Source organism: Mustela lutreola, chromosome 8 (assembly GCF_030435805.1).
Source record: "Mustela lutreola isolate mMusLut2 chromosome 8, mMusLut2.pri, whole genome shotgun sequence".
Taxonomy (NCBI): domain Eukaryota; kingdom Metazoa; phylum Chordata; class Mammalia; order Carnivora; family Mustelidae; genus Mustela; species Mustela lutreola.
Window position 1 is genome coordinate 97,994,318 of NC_081297.1, and position 20,287 is coordinate 98,014,604.

A 20,287-nucleotide genomic window follows, 5' to 3' on the forward strand; every position below is an offset into this window, starting at 1 on the left:
CAGCTGTTGTAGAAATACTCATAATACCAAATGAATAAAGAAATAAATGAAGTCATTTAACAATAATTAGGACTCATCTTTTCCTCATCTGAAATGCCTTCTCTCTAAATTGATTACTATTTCTACCAAAGACAAATATATTTTTTTTTCCTAAATTACGACACTTCAGTTTTTCCCAACTGGTACAAAACACTTTTTTTTTTTTTCACTTATTAAGTCATCATATAAAGCCTCAAATACAAGGTTGGTTTTTTTTTTTAATATTTTATTTATTTATTTGACAGAAAGAGATCACAAGCAGGCAGAGAGGGAATCCGGGGTTTGGGGGAGAAGCATACTCCCTGCTGAGCGGAGAGCCTGATGTGGGGCTCTATCTCAGGACCCTGAGATCATGACCTGAGCCAAAGGCAGAGGTTTAACCCACTGAGCCATCCAAGTGCCCACAAATACTAGTTTTTGAAGTTTCAAGCTTCGCCGGGTGCCTAGGTGGCTCAGTGGGTTAAGGTCCCGGGGTCCTGGGATCGAGCCCTGCATCAGGCTCTCTGCTCGGTGGGGAGCGTGCTTCCCCCACGCCCCCTGCCTGCTTCTCTGCCTACTTGTGATCTCTGTCTAATAAATAAATAAAATCTTTAAAATACAAAGTAAGATAATTCTATTTGAATGCTCTATTGTTTTACCTTTGACTTCTGTTTATGGTTTTTATTTGTTAGACTCTTTATTTAAACTTTCCTTTTTAATTCTTTCTTTCCTATGAGATTTCATTATAGATTTTTTACCTTACTTATTTTTAAAGATATTATTTATTTATTTAAGAGAGGGAGTCCAACGAGCTGGGAGAAGGGGCAGAGGGAAAGAGAGAAGAAGACTCCTTGCTGAACAGGGAGTTGGATGTGGGGCTCAATCCCAGAATCCTGAGATCATGACCTGAGCCAGGGCAGACACTTAACTGACTAAGCCACCCAGGCATCCCCCTTTTTGCCTTATTTAATAATAATAATACCATATGTCAATATAACACTTTCAACAATGTATTGCTCTTTTCAGTAAAATTATTTTTTAATAATTAGTAAGTGTGTAATAAATTAAATTTATATTCATAATAATATAAATAAATATTTAAAATAATAAACAGAATTAATATTAATATTGATAAAATAATGTTAATGAATAATTTATAATAAATAATGAATTTATTTAGTTAAGAAGAGAGAGACACTCTTAAACAGATTCCATGCAGAAACTGGAGCCCAGTGTGGGGCTCCGTCTCATGACCCTGACACCATGACCTGACCCAAAATCAAGAGTCGGGTGCTTAACCAACTGTACCACTCAGGTGCCCCTCAGTAAAATTAATTTTATTAATGTTTATTAATTTTTAATTTCATCATTTAATGTTTAATTTAATATTTTAAATTTTAATATTTAACAGCTGGCTGATGGGTTATTAATAATATTAATATTGATAAAATAGTATGTGTTTCAGTGACACTAATTTTTAAATATTTATTCTCAATCATAAGTTTAACCTGACCCCCATTCTCTTACAACTTTCTCTAATAGTTCTCTCTCCTTACTTGTTAGGACAAGTATACTTAAGTAACTGCATAGTTTTACAAAAATTATAAACTAATTTATAAACTTCAGCACTCCATCTCTCATCCTTGAAAAGTCCCTGTGCAGAAACTAGATCCCATCACTGCTATAATCTTACCACCTCAGTGCCCACATTCATGACATACAGCCCATCTTCTTACTTGAGTCTGTCAATTCCACTGCTTCACTGTCTTTCTTCAGTTGATTGCCATCATGCATTTTGTGCTCAGTTTTTACAGAATAGCTCACTCAGTTGGCAATTTCATCTCCAGAATGTGAAAAAAACGAGAAAAACTCACATTCTGGTTAGAACTTCCTCTAACTGAAGCTTTGGCTTCGGTTTATACATGACTAAAAAGGAAAGAGAAAGAAGCGATGCTGAAAACCACTTGCTACAGCAAATGCCTCTTATGGTTCTCAGCATAAAAGTGGTAACTCTCAACTTGTAGTCCGCAGAAGTAAATGTAAATTTTCAGGTTTATCCTATTTTGCATTTTTTCATGATTTTGTTGTCAAAGAGGACAGAAAGTAAACCTTGATAAATTCCACATTTTCTTGGAATTCCTACACAGATGACAGAACTAATAATGATACTTTTACTATTATTCTCATGGTGTGTTAACATAAAACTATGGTTTATTGTCCCTTACCATGATACAGAAGTATGGATGAAAGGCTTAAGTATGTGTTCTCATTTAATTAGTACAACTAAATAATGAGCCTAATATTACCATTTTTATTTTAAAATAAGCTTCTTGAGTAAAGACTAATTTGTCTTTAAATTCACAGATACTGACAGACTACTTTGATTTAGAAATGATTCTAAATAATTTAGATTGATGTAGAAACTGCTTTGAAAGTTTAAGACCCTACATAGTCAGTAAAGGTCAAATGTTGATTCCCCTGACTCCTCTGACATTTATAAATTATACTCCTCATACACTCATAAAATCTCAGTTTCTATTCCTGAAACAGCTCCTCACTATGAGAAAAAGAAACAGAAAAATTAGTTCTTACAGTCATGATGATGTGTTAGCTGAACAAAACAGTGGGGCTGAAATGGCAGAAGGGCTCCAGTTGAAGGGAACTGTGTTCATCTATGCCCAAAGAGAAGAGAACATGGAATGTAACTGAGAAACCTCCTGATATTTAAGATGGCTGGAACACAACCTGTGAAGCGTGAAACATGAGAAAATAACTTTCTAATTAACTCTATACTAAACTGTGCATTTCATGACTTCTAAGCCCTAAGATCTTGTTCACTTTCTTATGAAACCCTGTGCTGACACCATACTTAAGATACACTGGCATGTTTTTTGCATGGTGAAAGGACAGAGGACACAGAGAACTATTTTAATTTCACTTAGGAAAAGGATTTTTCCTTTTCTGAAACAAGATTTTTTTCTAAAATTAGGCATGTATTTAAGAGACAGAAATAAGTGACTAATTATCTGTGAAAATAAAAAAGTTCCTTCAGAGCTATTACTAGTCAATAGAAAAAACTACCCCAAGTGACTAATGTAAAAGTAAATTTAGGGAAACCTGGGTAGCTCAGTTATTAAGCATCTGCCTTCGGCTCTGGTTATGATCCCGGGGTCCTGAGATCCAGTCCCATGTCAAGCTCCTTGCTCAGCAGGGAGCCTGCTTCTCCCTCTCCCACACCCCTGTTTGTGTTCCATCTCTCACTGTGTCTCCTCTCTCTGTCAAAAAAATAAATAAAATCTTTTAAAAAAATAAAATAAAATAAATCTTAGCAGATTTTGTTTTGTTGAAACACATCAGTGATAAAAAAAATTATACAAAACAGCAAAATCTCATGAAAATTATTTAGTCTTACTTGAACTCTGCCCCACTTTTCTTGGTCTTTCTTCTAGTTTCAGATAACACCATTTCCCACAAGTGCAGAACACTGGCCGGAGATTTTTCCGATAGTCCAGTGCCTACGTTTAAATATTTTGAATGTCAATGTTTCTTCAAGGGTAGGAGAAATGGTGTGTTTCATCCTAATGCATTATGCTAGGCTCTGAGAGGAGTGAGAGAAGCCCACTAGGCAAAGCAACTATTGTTAACTAGCTCAGCAAAGGAAGTACCCTCTTCAGGAAGCAAACACACTGAGCATGAGTAGTCAATGATAAATTGCAACTGGACTGAAAAATGACTGTGCACAGGACCAGCTACACAGATATACTGTCTGTCCAGCAGCAGATCTCCATGCTCAAAAGGGCTTTCCACTTGTTTAATATGCTGCCATCAATGTCTTCAAATTATTACTACTATTTAAACAAGACACTCCGTGTTTTTATTTTGCACTTGACACTGCAAATTATGTAGTGGGTCCTGACTCTGTGTGCAGGAAAGAGGTGAATTAGTTTTGACCCCACCTAACAGAGCTTTCATTTTTTACTTAAATGGGTTTATTAAATTTTCAGATTATTATAGAGTCATATGTGGTTATGAGAAATATTACAGAAAGAACCCATGTTCCCTTTAGCCAGTTTCCCTGAGAGTAACATTTTAAAAAACTACAGTATGTTTGGTTTCCATGTCTTTGCTTAGTAAAAATCTCACAAACATTAATTCACCAACATCATACAGTATTTATATATACACATTCACATATATAGAAAAGGAAATTGTGCCAACCCTAAAATAAAGTTGAATCAAGGAGAATACATTAAAATTGATTAATTAATTAACTAACCAATTAATTAAAGCCACAGTATGATATCACAGCCAAGATAATGACACTCACACTGTCAGGATACAGAACCATTCCATTACCACATGGTTCCATCAGCAGGGCTTAACACCAGAAACTTTAAAAATCAGCAAGCTTGGCTCTGAGAGAGCCTGAGGGTGATGAGAAACTGAGTCCCAACCCTTAAAGAAACAGTATAACAAACAACCCTAAGTATAGCATAAAAGCAGCAGTTTGAAGAGCATATGGGATACACAGGAAGATGTATTTCTTAGTCTCAAAGCATATACAAGAGGGGCAGATACCTTTGGGAGACTTCTCCAATAACAAAGAAGCTGGGTGGTGCCATTTCTCTCCCCCGCCCACTAGCCTATATACACAGATATCTATGGGAATCAGTCCAAACACTCTCCACCTAGATTTTCTAACAATGTGCCCTGTCCCTGCATTCTCTTGCAGACTGCACCATTGGGATGATTATCCCAATTCAGCAGAGTCCCTCTAAAGTGGTTGCCGGTCTTATCCTGCAAACATCCTCAAAATGACCAGCACCACTCCACAGTGACCTGCCCTGAGAATAGGGTATGATAACCACACACACCAGTATGACTATAGCCCCAGAAATGGGCTGAGGGCAGGCATCTATTTTGACCCAACACCAGCCCAAGGTGGCCTAAGACTAGCCTCTTAACAGCACAGGGACCAAACTCTGCATATAATAGACAAAGAGAGCATTGCAGACAACTGGAATGAAAGCAAAAACATCTCAACCACAACAGTAGAGCACATACAACACACTTAGGAGACACCCCTGACACACCAAGTTCTGATGCACAAGGAACATTGCACTACAGGGCATTACTGAAACCCTTCTTCATAAACCCACTGTTTTTAAAAGCAGACAATATTGCCAACTTTCCTAACACATAGAAACAGACACAGAGAAATAGACAAAATGAGGAGACAGGGGAATGTGTCCCATATGAAAGAACAGGGCATAATCACAGAAAAAAAAAAAAAAAAAAAAAAAAAAACTAAGCAAAACAAAGATAAGCAATATGTCAGATAAAGAATTCAAAAGGTTGGTCCTAACGATCCTCACTAGACTTGAGAAAAGAGCAAAAGAGCCGATGAGACCTTCAACAAAGAGAAAAGTCAAAAAGAACCAGACGGAGATAAAGAACTCAATTACTAAAATTAAAAATACACTAAAGGGAAAAATATACACTAGAGAGAGCAGAAGAACAAATCAAGGAGCTGGAAGATAAAGTAGTGGGAATGTATCAAGCTGAACAAGGAAAAGAAAAAAAAAACTAATAAAAAATATGAATATGTTAAGAGAACTCAGCAATGTCATCAAGCATAATAACATTTGCATTATAGAGATCCCAAAAGGAGAAGAGAAAAGAGGCAGAAAATTTCATTGAAGAAATAATAGCTGAAAACCTCCCTAATCTGAAGAAGGAAACAGAAACCCAGATCCAGGAAGCACAAGAAAGCCTAAGAAAAATCAACCCAATGACGTCCATACCAAGACACACAATAATTAAAATGGCAAAAAGTAGTGATAGAGAATTTTAAAAGGAATGAAAGAAAGGAAAACAGTTACATACATATAAGCCCCATGAGACTGTTAGCTGATTTCTTAGCCTTTCACGAGGCTGGAATGGAGTGGCATGATATATTCAAAGTGCTCAGAGTAAGAAATCTGTAGCTAAGAATACTCTGTCCAGCAAAGATATCATTCAGAATTGAAAGGGTGATAAAGGGTTTCCCAAACAAATTTAAAGAAATTCATCTCCAGCTTTATAAGAAATGTTAAAGGGGATTCTTTGGGTGGAAAGAAAAGGCTCCAATCAAGAGTAAACAAACTTCAGAAGGAAAAAATTTCATAGGTATATACAAATATGATAAAAGTAATAGATGAATCACTTATAAAACTAGTACAGAGGTAAAGCATAATAATAGTAAAATCAATTATATCTAAAAAAATCGGTCAAAGGATTCAAAAAAATAAAAAGGCATGACAACATAAAATATGGGGGTGGAGAATTTAGTGCTTTTAGATTTCAAGTGAAAATCAAACTAATATAAACTGCTATACACATAGGATATTACATATAAACCTAATGGTAACCACAAATCAGAAACCTGTAACAGATAAGCAAAAAATAAAGAGAAAAGAATCCAAGCATATCACTATAGAAGGCCATCAAATCCTAAGGGAAGAAAAGCAAGAGAAGAAAGGAATAGAGGAGAACTACAAAAACAACCATAAAATGAGTAACACAATGGAAATAAGGACAATAATTACTTCGCATGTGAAACGATTAAATACTCCAATCAAAAGATATAGCTGACTGAATAGATACAAAAGAAAGATGCATCTATATGCTGTCTACAAGAGATTCATGGTTTTGCACCATACCATTAGGTCTATGATCCATTTTGAGTTGATTTTGGGGGAAGTTGGTTATGTGTCTAGATTATTTTTCTATCCCTTCACTTTCAACCTGCATGTGTCTCTAGATCTGAAATAACACTCATGGAAGATAACATAGAAGAAAACCTAGAATACCTTAGATATAATGATCTCTTTTTAGATACAACATCAAAGACATAATTCTTGAAAGAAATAATGGATAAGCTGGATTTTATTAAAATTAAAAATTTTTGCTCCGCAAAAGACAATAACAAGAGAATTAGAAGAAAAGACACAGACCAAGAGAAAAAATTGACAAAAGACATATCCAGTAAAAAACTGGTTTCCAAAATACACAGAAAACACTTAAAGCACAATATTGAGAAATAAATAAACACCTCAATTAAAAATGGGTCAAATGGGACACTTGGGTGGCTCAGTGGGTTAAAGCCTCTGCCTTCGGCTCAGGTCATAATCTCACAGTCCTGGGATCGAGCCGTGCATTGGGCTCTCTGTTCAGCAGGGAGTCTGCTTCCCCCTCTCTCTCTGCCTGCCTCTCTGCCTGCTTGTGATCTCTGTCTATCAAATAAAATGTTTAAAAATAATAATAAAATAAAATAAAATAAAAATAAAAATGGGTCAAAGATCCTAATAGACAGCTCACCAGAAATACATAGATGAAAAGTTAGCATATGAAAAGGTACTCTCCATGACATATCATCAGGGAAATGCGTATTAAAATATCAATGATATATCATGACACATCTATTAGAATGGCCAGAAACTGGAACAACACCAAATGTTTGTAAAAATATGGAGCCACAGAAACTCTTGTGCATTGCTGGTAAAATGCAAAATGATACTGTCACTTTGGAGACAGTTTGGTGGTTTCTTATAAAACTGAATATATTTGGTCCATATAATTCAGTAATCATGCTCCTTGGTATTGTTCCAAAGAAGCTGTAATCTTATGCCTACATAAAAATCTGCACAAGGATGTTTTTAGCAGCCTTCTTCATAATTGCCAAAATTTAAAAGCAATCAAGATGTCCTTCAGTGGCTGAGTAGATAAAACACCAGAACATTCATACAATGCAATATTATTCAGAGCTAAAAAGAAATAAGCTATAAATACACACAAGAAACTTAAATGCATATTACTAAGTGCAAGAAATCATTGTGAAAAAGTTTATCATTCCAATTATATGACTTTCTGGAAAAGGCAAGACTATGAAGGCAATAAAAAGTCAGTGGTTATAGTGCTGAGGGGATACAAGGAGATAAATTAGCAGAGCAGAGAGGATTTTCAGGCCAGTGAAAATCCTCAGTTTGATGTTATAGTTATGGATAGATGTCATTATACTTCTGTCCAAATTCATAGAATGCATAACACCAAGAATGAAACCCAAAGGTAAACTACGGACTTCGGGAGATTAGCCTGTGTCAATGCAGGTTCCTCCTTGGTGTTTTGTTCCATTAGGGTAAGTGCTGCTGATAATGAGGCTATGCATGTGTGGGGTTGGGAGTGTATGGAATATCTCCCAAAACTTCTCTAAAAAAAAAAAAAATCCTTTTTAAAAAAGTCATTGCACCCATTTTCTAATTGGATTTTTTTTTTTTATTGTTGAGTTTTAACAGTCTTTTATATATTCTAGATACTAGTCTTTTGTCAGGCATGTGGTATACACATTTTCTCCCAGGCCCAGCTTTTCATTTTCTTAAAAGGGTATTATGCAAAATAAAGATATTTAGTTTACAATTTTTCCTTTTATGAATCATGCTTTTGGTGTCAAATCTAAGATTCACTGTACAGCTCTATATCCAAAACTATTCCACGTTTCTTTCCCAAAGGTTTTCTTGTTTTATATTATAAACTTAAACCTATGGCCCCTCCTATATTAATGTTTGTTTAAGATGTAAGGTTTAGGTCAAAGTTCAAGGGTTTTTTTTTGGGGGGGGGTTAGGTTTTTTTTGGTTTTTTTTTTTTTTTTTAATTTTTTATTTTTTATAAACATATATTTTTTATATACATATATTTTTATCCCCAGGTCTGTGAATCACCAGGTTTACACACTTCACAGCACTCACCAAATACTATTGTTTTAATGATCTTACATCATATAGGAGGATTTCCCCACTTTATTCTTCTTTTTAAAGATTATTTTTAGCTTTCTTAAGGCCTGTGCCTTTCCATTTGAATTCTTGAATAAGACTGTTTATAATTTATCTCTACAAAAATCCTACTGGGATTTTGATAAAAATTGCATCAAACCTATAGATCACCTGCAGTCTCCAAATCCATGAATACAGTGTGTATCTCAATTTATCTGGGTTTTCTTTTACTTTTTATCAAAACTTTATTTTTTAAGATTGTATTTATTTAGACAGAGAAAACACACATACACACACAAATGGGAAGAAGAGTAGAGGGAGAGGGAATCTCAAGCAGATTCCCTGCTGAGCATGCAGCCCAATGGAGGTCTTGATCTCACAAACCTAAGGCCATGATCTGAACAGAAGTCAAGAGTTGGACGCTTAGCCTACTGAGACACCCAGGTGCCCCTTTCATCGGCATGTTAAAATTTCATCATTCTTATCCTGAATAGGTTTTAGTTTTTTACATCAGTATTTCACTTTCTTTGGAATGACTGTGGTTGCTATTGTGTTTTTAATCTGTTATCACATGTTAATTGCTAGTATATAGAAATGTGATTGATTTTTGTATGTTGAACTTGTATCTTGCAAACTTGCTGAGATCACATTAGTTCTAGGAAGTCTTTGTTTTGTTTTCATTTTTCTTGGGTTTTCTATGTAGACAATCCTGTGATCTGCAAATAAAAGGAGTTTTAATTCTTCCTTTCTATCCTATATGTCTCGCTTATTTTTGTTTGCTCATTTATATTTTTGTCTTATAACACTGCCTAGAATTTCCACTATGATGTTAAATGCTGGTGGTGAGACAGGACATAATTCCCTTGTTCCCAATAACAGGGAGAGAGAATTTAGTCTTTCACCATTAAATATGAGGTCGGCTATATGTTTTGTATAGATGCTTTTTATTGAGTTGAAGTTCTCCTCCCCCATCCCTAGTTTTCTAAGTGTTTTTATCAAGTTCTTTCCCTGGTTCATGGTATGATAGATGAGTTTCCATCGTATCCTAGATATTCTGTCTATTATGTTTGGAGACTCTGGGAACTATTCATTTTCATTTTAGCAGACAGTCACCTTTTTTCAATTTAGCATGCATGTTCTGGCCCACTTTTGTGATCTGTGTTTCCAGTGTGAATTTTCAGAGGTTTTACCATGCTATTTTGGCCTTGGCTTATTTGGTACCACAGGGGCTCTCCTGGTCTGCTGTGCACGGGAGCAGGAGTTTTCCCAAGCTGTTCAACCTGGTGCATCTAGCTGGAGGAAGGGGACCTTCACCCCATAGAAATGAAGAAAGCTGCCTGGACAGTATGCTGTCACTATCACCACTGTTGCTCAACACAGTACTAAGAACTCTTAGCCTCAGCAAACAACAACAACAAAAATAAAATAAAAGGCATCTGAATTGGCCAAAAAGAAGTCAAACTCTCACTCTTCGCAGAAGACATAATACTCTATGTGGAAAACTGAAAGAATTCCACCCAAAATTGCTAGACCTCATACAGGAATTAGCAAAATGACAAGATATAAAATCAATGCACAAAAATCAGTGGTATTTCTATACACTAACAATGAGACAGAAGAAAGAGAAATTAAGGAGCTGATCCCATTTACAACTGCACCAAAATCATAAGATAACTAGGAATAATCCTAACCAAAAAGGCAAAGGATCTGTTCTCAGGAAACTGTAGAACACTCATGAAAGAAATGGAGGAAGACACAAAGAAATGGAAAAACATTCCATGTTCATGAGTTGGAAGAACAAATACTGTTAAAATGTCCATACTACCCAAAGCAATCTACACATCAATACAGTCCCTATCAAAATACCATCAACTATTTCACAGAGCTGGAATCAATAATCCTAAAATTTGTATGGAACAAGGAAATACCCCAAATCGCCAAAGGAATGTTGGGGGGAAAAAACCCCAAAGCTTGTGGTATCACAATCCTGAACTTCAAGCTCTATTACAAAGCTGTCATCATCAATTCAGTATGGTACTGGCACAAAAACAGACACATAGATCAGTGGAACAGAATAGAGAACCCAGAAATGGATGCTCAACTCTATGGTCAACTAATCTTCAACAAAGCAGGAAAGAACATCCAATGGCAAAAAGACAGTCTCTTCAACAAATGGTGCTGGGAAAATTGGACAGTCACATGCAGAAGAATGAAACTGGACCATTTTCTTGCACCACAGACAAAAATAGACTCAAAATGGATGAAAGACCTCAATGTGAGACAGGAATCTATCAACATCCTAGAGGAGAACACAGGTAGTAACCTCTTCAATCTCAGCCTCAGCAACTTCCTGCAAGACGCATCTCCAACAAAGGCAAAAATGAACAACTGGGACGTCATCAAGATAAAAGTTTTTGTACAGCAAAGGAAACAGTCAACAAAACTAAAAGACAACCAACAGAATGGGAGAAGGTATTTGTAAATATTTTATCAGATAAAGGACAAGTATCCAAAATCTATAAAGAACATGCCAAACTCAGCACCCAAAGAACAAATAATCCAATCAAGAAATGGGCAGAAGACACGAACAGACATTTCTCCAAATAAGACACATAAATGGCCAACAGACAGATGAAAAAATGCTCCACCTCACTTGCAATCAGAGAAATACAAATCAAAGCCACAATGAGATACCACCTTACACCAGTTAGAATGGCTAAAATTAACAAGACAAGGAACAACAGTGGGGAGGATGTGGAGAAAGGGGAACCCTCCTACAACGTTGGCGGGAATGGAAGCTGGAGAAGCCACTCTGGAAAACAGTATGTAGGTTCCTTAAGAAGTAAAAAATAGAGCTATGCTATGACCCAGCAATTGCACGACTAGGTATTTACCCCAAAGATACAAATGGCAATGACATGGATGGAACTAGAGGGTATTATACTAAGTGAAAGAAGTCAAACAGAGAAAAGAAAATTATCATATGATCTCACTCATATGTGGAATTAAGAAACAAAACAGTGAATCATAGGGCAATGGACAGAAATATAAGACAAAATGAGAGAGGGAGATAAACCATAAAACTCTTAACCATAGGAAACAAACTGAGGGTTGCTGGAGGGGAAGGAGGTGGGAGTGTGGGGTAACTGGGTGATGGACATTAAGGAGAGTATGATGTAATGAAGAGTGGTAATATATCAGACTGGTGAATCACTAAACTCTACCTCTGAAACTATTAATACAGTATATGTTAATTAATTCAATTTAAATTTAAAAAATTAAAAATAGAAAAGGGGCTAAAGATTTGAATAGACATTTCTTTAAAGAAGACATACAAATAGCCAACAGGCGTATATGGAAAAATGCTCAATAGCACTGTCAGGGAAATGCAAATCAAAACCAGGAGACATCACTTCACACCTCTTAGAATGGCTATTACTGAAAAAGAACCCACCCCCCAACTCCAACAAAACAGAAAAACTAAAAGATGCAGGGGAAGATGTAGAGAAATTAGAACACTTACACATTGTTGGTGGGAATGCAAAATGATGTAGCTTCTATGTGAAAGAGTATGGAGGTTCCTCAAAAAATTAAAAATAGCACTACCATATTATTCAACAGCCTCACTTATGGATATTTATCAAAAGAATTGAAATGAGGATCTTGGCAACATTAGCACTCCCATGTTCAGTAAGCACTATTCACAATAGCTAAGACATGGAAACAACCTAAATGTCCATCTGTAGATGAACTGATAGTGAAAACATGATCTATATGTGTAATGGAATGCTGTTCAGCTTTTTAAAGAGAATGACATTCTGCAATATGTGATGACATGGATGAAACATGAGGACATTAAGTCAAATAAGTCAGCTACAGAAACATGAAGACCAAATGATTCCATTAGTTAATCTAAAATAGTCAAATTCAGAGAATCAAACAGCAGAATAATAGGTGCTAGGGGAAGGGGAGGGAAGGAAAGAGGGAATTACTAATCAAAGACATAAAGTTTCAGTTAAGCAAGGTGAATAAGCCTTAGATATGTGTATGACTCTGTACCTACAGAAAATAATGCATTATACTCTTCAAAATTTGTTAAGAGAGTAGACCTCAGTTAAGTGTTATTACCACAATAAAACAGAACTTAAAAAATAAAATTTAAAAACCCCAACGTCAAAAAACAAGATTTAAGTACCAGCATTAAATCTATTTCCTACATTGACAAAATAATTGTACATATCTCGTACCTTACTTTCTACTGCACAAATGTCAAAATCTACTTCTATTTTATTTCATAATAGGAGAATTAGCATAATGAATGAAAATCCCAAATGTCTTTAAATATAACTTGCATCATTGCTGTATTGTAGAGTCGATGTACTTTATCTCAAAGGTTTCTGGGTTATTTGCAGGAGAGATTATATCATTGTTCTACTTTACTCAAATTCAACTATGTCAAAAGACTATTAAGTATACCCCATGATACAGAAAGACTACACATGTTCTTAATCAAACTGGCCACAAACTATTAAGAGTATGATTTTTTAAAAATAAACAACAGAAAAATACATTCAACCAGACTAATTAATAGGTATTAACTACTATCCATCAGGGACTACACAAAGCACTGAGAACACAATCAGGAAGAAGTCACTGTGTCCTCTTCCTGGATGTAGCTACACTCTTATTGGGAAATAAGAAAATTGGTTAAGTAATAGCAACACAATATAATGCGGTTTCAGTTGGGTAAATAACAGCTATGAGAACACAAGCATGGGGAAGTTCAGAAAGTACATCCATGGTATGTGTTGATGGAATGAAGATTAAGAAGAGTTGGCCAAACTCCTCCATGGTTGCAGTTCTCTATTCATTCACCACACCCACAGTTGATGCACTCTTTCAGAGAATTTATCCTCTACACTGGAATTCAGGTCTTTGGAACTGCAGCTGCTGATGTGACTATAGTCCCGATCACTCATGGATGGCTGAGGCCTCATTCCTTCTCTAACTGCTAATACAGCAATGCAGCAATCCCTCCATACCCATGGGGAACACATTCTAAGTCCCCCAGTGGATTGTCCGCAAGTGCAGAGAGTCCCAAGCCCTCTATATATACTATGTTGTGTAGTTTGTTTTTTTTTTAATTTACATACCTACTATAGAGTTTAAGTTATAAAATAGGCACATAAAATCTTAATCTCTTAAGATGAACAACAATAAAGCAGAACAATTTTAACAACACACTATATAATAAAAGTCATGTAGATGTCGTTTTTCTATTTCAAAATATCTGATTATACTATGCTCACTCTTCCTTTTGTGATGATGTGAGACGATAAAATGCTTATGTGATGAGATGAAGTGAGATGAATGATGTAGGCAATAAGATGTAGCATTAAGCTACTACTGGCCTTCTGAGGTGATCTCAGGAGGACTATTTCTGGACCACAGTTTAAAAAGGGTCCATGAAAACACAGGAAGTGAAACCATAGATAAGGGGTGACTACTATATTATTTCCAGTGAACACCACGGAGTTTCTGTAAAAATTCTGGCTTGACAATTGCACCTTCTCGAACTCTTCACAAGCTTGGTGCTTTACCCTACTAGGAAATTTACTTAGTATATAATATTCTCTCTCTCTCTTTTTTGGTATCAAGTTTGGAGAGCACAGGCATTTTAAAGATGGAAAGGAAAGGGAGACATAATTACATTATGTGGCCTTAATTATCATTAGGAGTTTGGGTTGTATAATAAGAGCAGAGGAGGAATTATTGAAAGATTCTATGCAAGCCAGTGACCTGATCATATATGTATTAGAATGATCACTCTGAATTTCAGTGGCATTTGACTGAATGAGTCAGAATGGTTTTAAAGTGAAGAATGGGCAAGTTCTAAATTATGCAGACATTTTCTGTACTTTCTGAAAAGTACCATGTACTTTTCAAGCTTGTTCCCATGAAGAAATGTTTTCCACATGTGCTTTGAATGAGTAATTCAACCAGTAATGATCTCTATCAGAAACTGATTTGAACAACTCACTGACTTCCTGCTGGGGGTAGTAGGAAAATGGAGATAAACTTAATGTCACTTAGATGTCCCCACACTGGTGGCAGAACTATTGCTGCTACTTTATTTTTATTTCCAGAGAGTTATAATGGAAGAATAACAATTTATTGAACATTTACTATGAGCCAGATACACTGGCAAAGACTTTTATCTGTTAGCTCATTTGAATCTTGTAACTGGGCAGAGCAACTGGTATCTTATCCTTACTTTTCATATGAAGAAACTCTACTTAAGGGCTTGATAATTGATCAAGGTCACAGCTGGTTAGAAATGGAATGACGGAAGAGTAGAGGACCTCATTTCATCTGGCCCATTGAATTTAGCTGTATATCTATCAAACCACTCTGAACACCCACAAATTTAGCCTGCGATGTAGTAAAACATATCTGGAAGTCTACAAGTAGAAAAGTGACAGCTTTCTGCAATGTAGGAGGTTTGGAGGCCTGAATCTGTGGGGAGATATAGGAAGATAAATGGGGGATGGGGGGGTGAGGGCAGGCCTCCATGAGCCGGCTATCAGAAAGTGCTATAACACCAGAGCACAAAATCAGAAAACTTAGAAATCTGCTCTAGTGAGGTTCCCCTTTCTGAAAGGGGTTCAGGGCATGAAAAGGGCAGAATTCTAGGTGGGTCATTGTGGTCTCAGGATCTGAGGACACACAGAATGAATGAGGGTGCCTGAATGAGTAGTGTCCAAGCAGGGGAGTAGGAAACAGGTTACTCTCAGTGAGCCGAGGAGGGGGCTCTCAGCTCAAGTTGCCATAAACAGTGAGCTGGGCTCTTTGAGAGATTGCTCTTTGCTTGAGCTCCCTGAAAGGGACTGGAATGCTCCAGCCATTTACCATCTCCCGGAGGAGCAAACTGGCTGTGCTCACAACTGGGCAACAATTCTTAGGGCAGAGGTGGCCCCAGAAAAGACAAGAAAGTGACACCCCACCTGAGTATATGCATACTCAGACCCAGTTTTAAGACAAATCTCTTTCTCAAAGTTGAGGCATTTGTGTTCTTGGGAAAGAAGGAATCCTGGGCCAGCTCCAAATGGATCTCTGCCTTCCACTTAAAATACTAATGCTTCTTGAGAGCAGCTTTCATAAATTTTCAACCCAAGAAGGCCAAGGAGTTGGGGGAGGGAGAAAGGAAGACTGAGAAATAATGGGTGGGGGGGAGACGGAATCAGAACACTAAACACAGGTATCCCCAACAGTCTTTCCAAAAGTCCTTAAGCCTCAAACCCCTGGACCTGTCCCAAGAACTCTACTACTCACTGCCCCCTTCCAAGCTCTGCACTCTCTGATGAAGAGAGAAAGCTGGTCAGGGGTTCACAACATCTGGGGAGGAAGTCAGGTCAAATTTTTCAAATGCCATGGTCAGGGCAGAAGTTTACCAGGCTAGGGAGGTCCTGAGGCCAAAGTCAGAAAGAAACCCAGAAGCCATTTTCTTTTCTCCCCCTTTTTTCCCTTTCCTGGTGGTAGTTCCTCTTTCACACCAATGGGGAACTCTGGACAAAGTTGAAGAATGTGATTCGTGGGGGTGAGGGGGTCTTAAGGCTGCAGATCTCTGCATGTGGCTTTCTCTCATCTGTGATCTGGACCCCTCCATAGCTGCAGACCCCCTGAGCCCAGTGCCTCTGCTTCTGGGCTGCAACCACCTGTTCAGTCCAGGAACAATAGCAGCTTCCCAGCCCCCCCTCCTCTGAAGTGTTGACCACCCCCAGAGGGAGTTCTTGCTTTCAGTTTTATCTCCTGTGGCTTTCTATTCTCTTAAAAGCCTTTGAAATAGAAGAACAGGAAACCAAAACTTCATAAACAGGAAGGCTGGCAGGTCATTGGTTTCCTTACACATGTAGTGGGGGTAAAATTCTGCTCAGGACTCGGCATCCTGGTATGGCCTGACCTAACAAAGATGGGGGCAGGGCTTTGCCCCTAGGGTTAAGTCTCTCTCCATCCTGTTCTCTTGGATTTCCTTGGGGTGATTAGATTTCAAAGTTGAGGACGGCCCACAGTAAGATTTGTCCAGTTGGAGCAGTCTTTATGTATGTTCATATTGTTAAAACAAGACAATAACTGCAGAAATCAGTCTTAGGTCAAGGACACTTTTTTTTTTTCCCCCAGTGGACTATTTTAATCTCTGAGATTTTTTTTAGAAGTTTCACCACCAGGTAATAATAAAAAAACACATGACTTTGAAAAACATATTGCCAGTTTCTTAATACACTGAATATGCTTGGGGTGCCTGGGTAGCTCAGGTCATGATCCCAGGGTCCCAGGATCCAGTCCTGCATTTGGCTCCCTGCTCAGTAGGGAGCCCGCTTCTTCCTCTTCCTCTTCCCCTAGCCCTGGCTCCTGCTTTTTCTTGCTTGCTGTCTCTCAAATAAATAGAAAAAAATCATAAGAAGGAAAGAAAGAAAAGGAAAGGAAAGGAAAAGAAAGAAAAGAAAAAAAGAAAAAAAAAGAAAAGAAAAAAAAGAAAAGAAAAGAAAGGCTGGCAAAACACACTTACCCTATGGTCCAGCAATGTTGCTCCTTGGCATTTACACAAATTAGTTGATTTAAAAACTGAGGTCCTGGGACATTGAGAAGCCTGCCCAAGCCTGTTTGGAGTAGCTATATTCATAAGTGTGAAAATTTGGAAGCAGCCAAGATGCCTGTTAATGGATAGATGGGTAAACACAGGATGGAACAAATTTAGACTGAAAAAGAACTCCTGTAACAGATAAAATTAAAAGGGTAAGACATAATAAAGAAATGAAAAATAAGCTGGCAGCTCTCAGCACAAAAAAGGAAGGTGAAAAATACCTCTGATATTCTTATCAGAAAGATAAGAATGCCCACTGATATCTCATAAAAGAAAATTGTTAGAAATATCATGATATAATACTGACTCTGCAAACCAAGTCAACACAATTAGAAAGGGGTTAAACCAGAAAGGGAGACAAACTATAAGAGACTCTTAATCTCAGGAAACAAACTGTAGGCTGCTGGAGGGGAGCTGGGTGGTAGGGATGGGGTGGCCAGGAAATGGACTTTGGGGAGGGTATGTGGTATGGTGAGAAAAAAATTGGAAAAAATAATTTTATAAAAGTGGTTCTTAAGAAAGAAAAGAGTTCTGACATGCATAAACTCAATATTCCTAAAGACTAGCCCACAGTAGAAAACAGCTAAGCATTAACAGAAAAAAACTGTCCTGAAATAAGAAGTCAACTAAATCTGAGCATTGAATAAATAAATAAAGCACATCTTGGTAAAGCTTCTTATTTTTCAAAATAAAAATAAAGTATGTTGCTTACAATGGGGCATGCCAACCTCACCTTGGACTTTGCCACAGTCACATCAAGGGCTGGAATTGATAATGTCAGCACTGTATGAGAAAAATACTGAGTGAGGCAAGTTCTTATATCCATTCAGTTCTCACGCAAATTAAAACCAAACAACATTAGGAACTCATTGAATACAACATACACAATATATATCTTTCTAAAAATAAACTACTTGATAAATAAATAGATCCAGCTAACTAATGGATAGTTTAAAATAAGGATCTCAGAAAAGATGAAGACATTGTATGAAACGAATGGAACTATAGATTCTTCACTAGGACTGATGATTTTATTTCATATGAAGTTTAAGCGCTACATATGATGATTAAACTGTGTACGATGAAATGATAAGGATAGTCAGAAGAAAGGCAGGTGAATCACTGAACTCTACCTCTGAAACTAATACTATATGTTAATCGAATTCAAATTTTAAAAAAGGAAAAAACAAACAAAAATAAAAACTTCCCTGTACAAACCTTTTACAACTGTCTTCGTATTTAGATTTTGTCTGAAAGCCATTTCTCACAAAAAGAAGAAGTAAAAAGAAGAAAAAAGAAAAAGAAGAAAAGGAAGATCACCCCTGAAAGGATCTTTCAACAGCCTGGAAGAAGCGCTCCACGCTTTCCACGTGAACAACTACTTGATTGGTAGATGAGCACGTGGACAAAAACCTGATTGGGTGACAGGCGCATGGAGGAGTAATCATATTAGAATGGTCGCCTACAAGCCTGTAAAAACCCCCTAGACTTAAGACACTCTGGTTGGATCACCTCCCTCTTCTGGGAGCTTTGCATAAATCGTGCTTTGCAGCCCACCACTTCTTCTGGTCTACTTCTTTCTTTGTAGCAGCGTGACTAAAAACCATGTGCCCTAAAAGAAAAGAAATCTTACAACAGTAAAAACTAAGACTGAACCACAATTGAAACTTTCATTACCTAAAAAAAAAAAAAAAAAAAAAAAAAAGTAAATATAAGAAATGTAAATGTAACTGTATTCTTCCTCTGGCAAAGGTATAAACTCATTTGATAGACTTTTGATCAGCCAACAAATATGAAATTGAGAAAATTTAAATTGGAAAAGTTACAAAGTGACATAGCAACTTAAAAATCCCTCATTTTGTCCTCTCTTAACATTTAAAACATGGCATCTATCCACGAACAAAAGTGTCGCTTTGGGAGTTTGTGTTTTCCAGCACCATACGCCAAGGGACTCAGAAGTCACACTCACCTAGGAATTGGGCAATGGGACAGACCCCAAATGGCTGTGGAACCAGGAGGATCTTGTTCACTGAATCCAATCCCTTTTGACCACAGTGCCTGGAAAATGCTGACTTGGGCAGATACTTACAGACACAAGAGTCTTTATGGAAGTTCCCGTTTCTAGGGGCGCCTGGGTGGCTCAGGTCATGATCTCAGGGTCCTGGAATCCAGCCCCGCATGGGGCTCTCTGCTTAGCAAGGAGCCTATTCCCCTCTCACTCTCCGCCTGCCTCTCTGCCTCCGTGTGATCTGTCTGTCAAATAAATAAATAAATAAAATCTTTAAAAAAAAAAAAGAAGTAGTTCCGGTTCCTAGAGAAAAGAAAAAAAAAAAAAAAAAAAGACAAGAAACCCGGTCCTACTAACTGCTTTCTAGACTCCAGTAGGAAGTCTGGCCAAGAGCTGCTGGGAAAACTTCACCTGAGGAACCACCCCAACTGGTGCCTAGGCACCCCCAAAACCCTTAGCACCAAACCCACACTTACGCCCAATTTGTAGCTGGCTCTTTATGTGCACTCCTTGGGAGGGCAGCAAGAGGAAACTAGATTAGACACAGTATATGCAGAAAACAAGTTAGGTTTTGAGGTAAGAGAGGAAACATAATCTTCAACTCTAGCACTACCCTCAGGAATAAAAAGGGAGGTTACCAAAGCCAACAGGCTCTGTTGGAAGGTGGAGAAAAATATACAAGCTTAAGAATTATGCCAAAATAGGGAACAAGAAGCATGGAGCAAGTATATCCTACGAGGCCAGAGAAAGCCTCAAAATATGAGCAGGATCAACAGAAAGTACCTCTCACTTGAAGGTAGCTAGTAAAGATTG

At 37.3% G+C, this 20,287-nt stretch overlaps 1 protein-coding gene across 2 annotated transcripts in view; it reads right to left on the reverse strand.

Moving 5' to 3' along the window:
• CLEC2D (C-type lectin domain family 2 member D) overlaps positions 1-19,707 on the reverse strand; it is a 31,535-nt gene extending 11,828 nt beyond the window's left edge. The window contains exons 1-5 of one of the 2 annotated variants that reach the window (XM_059186171.1): positions 19,556-19,707; positions 18,200-18,249; positions 17,392-17,536; positions 2,611-2,763; positions 1,755-1,944 (exon numbers count right to left, since the gene is read on the reverse strand). In XM_059186171.1, coding sequence (XP_059042154.1) covers positions 1,755-1,812 — 58 coding nt within the window. In that variant the 5' untranslated portion in view covers positions 1,813-1,944; positions 2,611-2,763; positions 17,392-17,536; positions 18,200-18,249; positions 19,556-19,707. Of the gene's footprint in view, positions 1-1,754; positions 1,945-2,610; positions 2,764-17,391; positions 17,537-18,199; positions 18,250-18,684; positions 18,750-19,555 lie in introns of those variants that run through there. The other variant, XM_059186170.1, reaches the window with a different exon arrangement.
• Between the last annotated feature and the right edge of the window lie 580 nt (positions 19,708-20,287).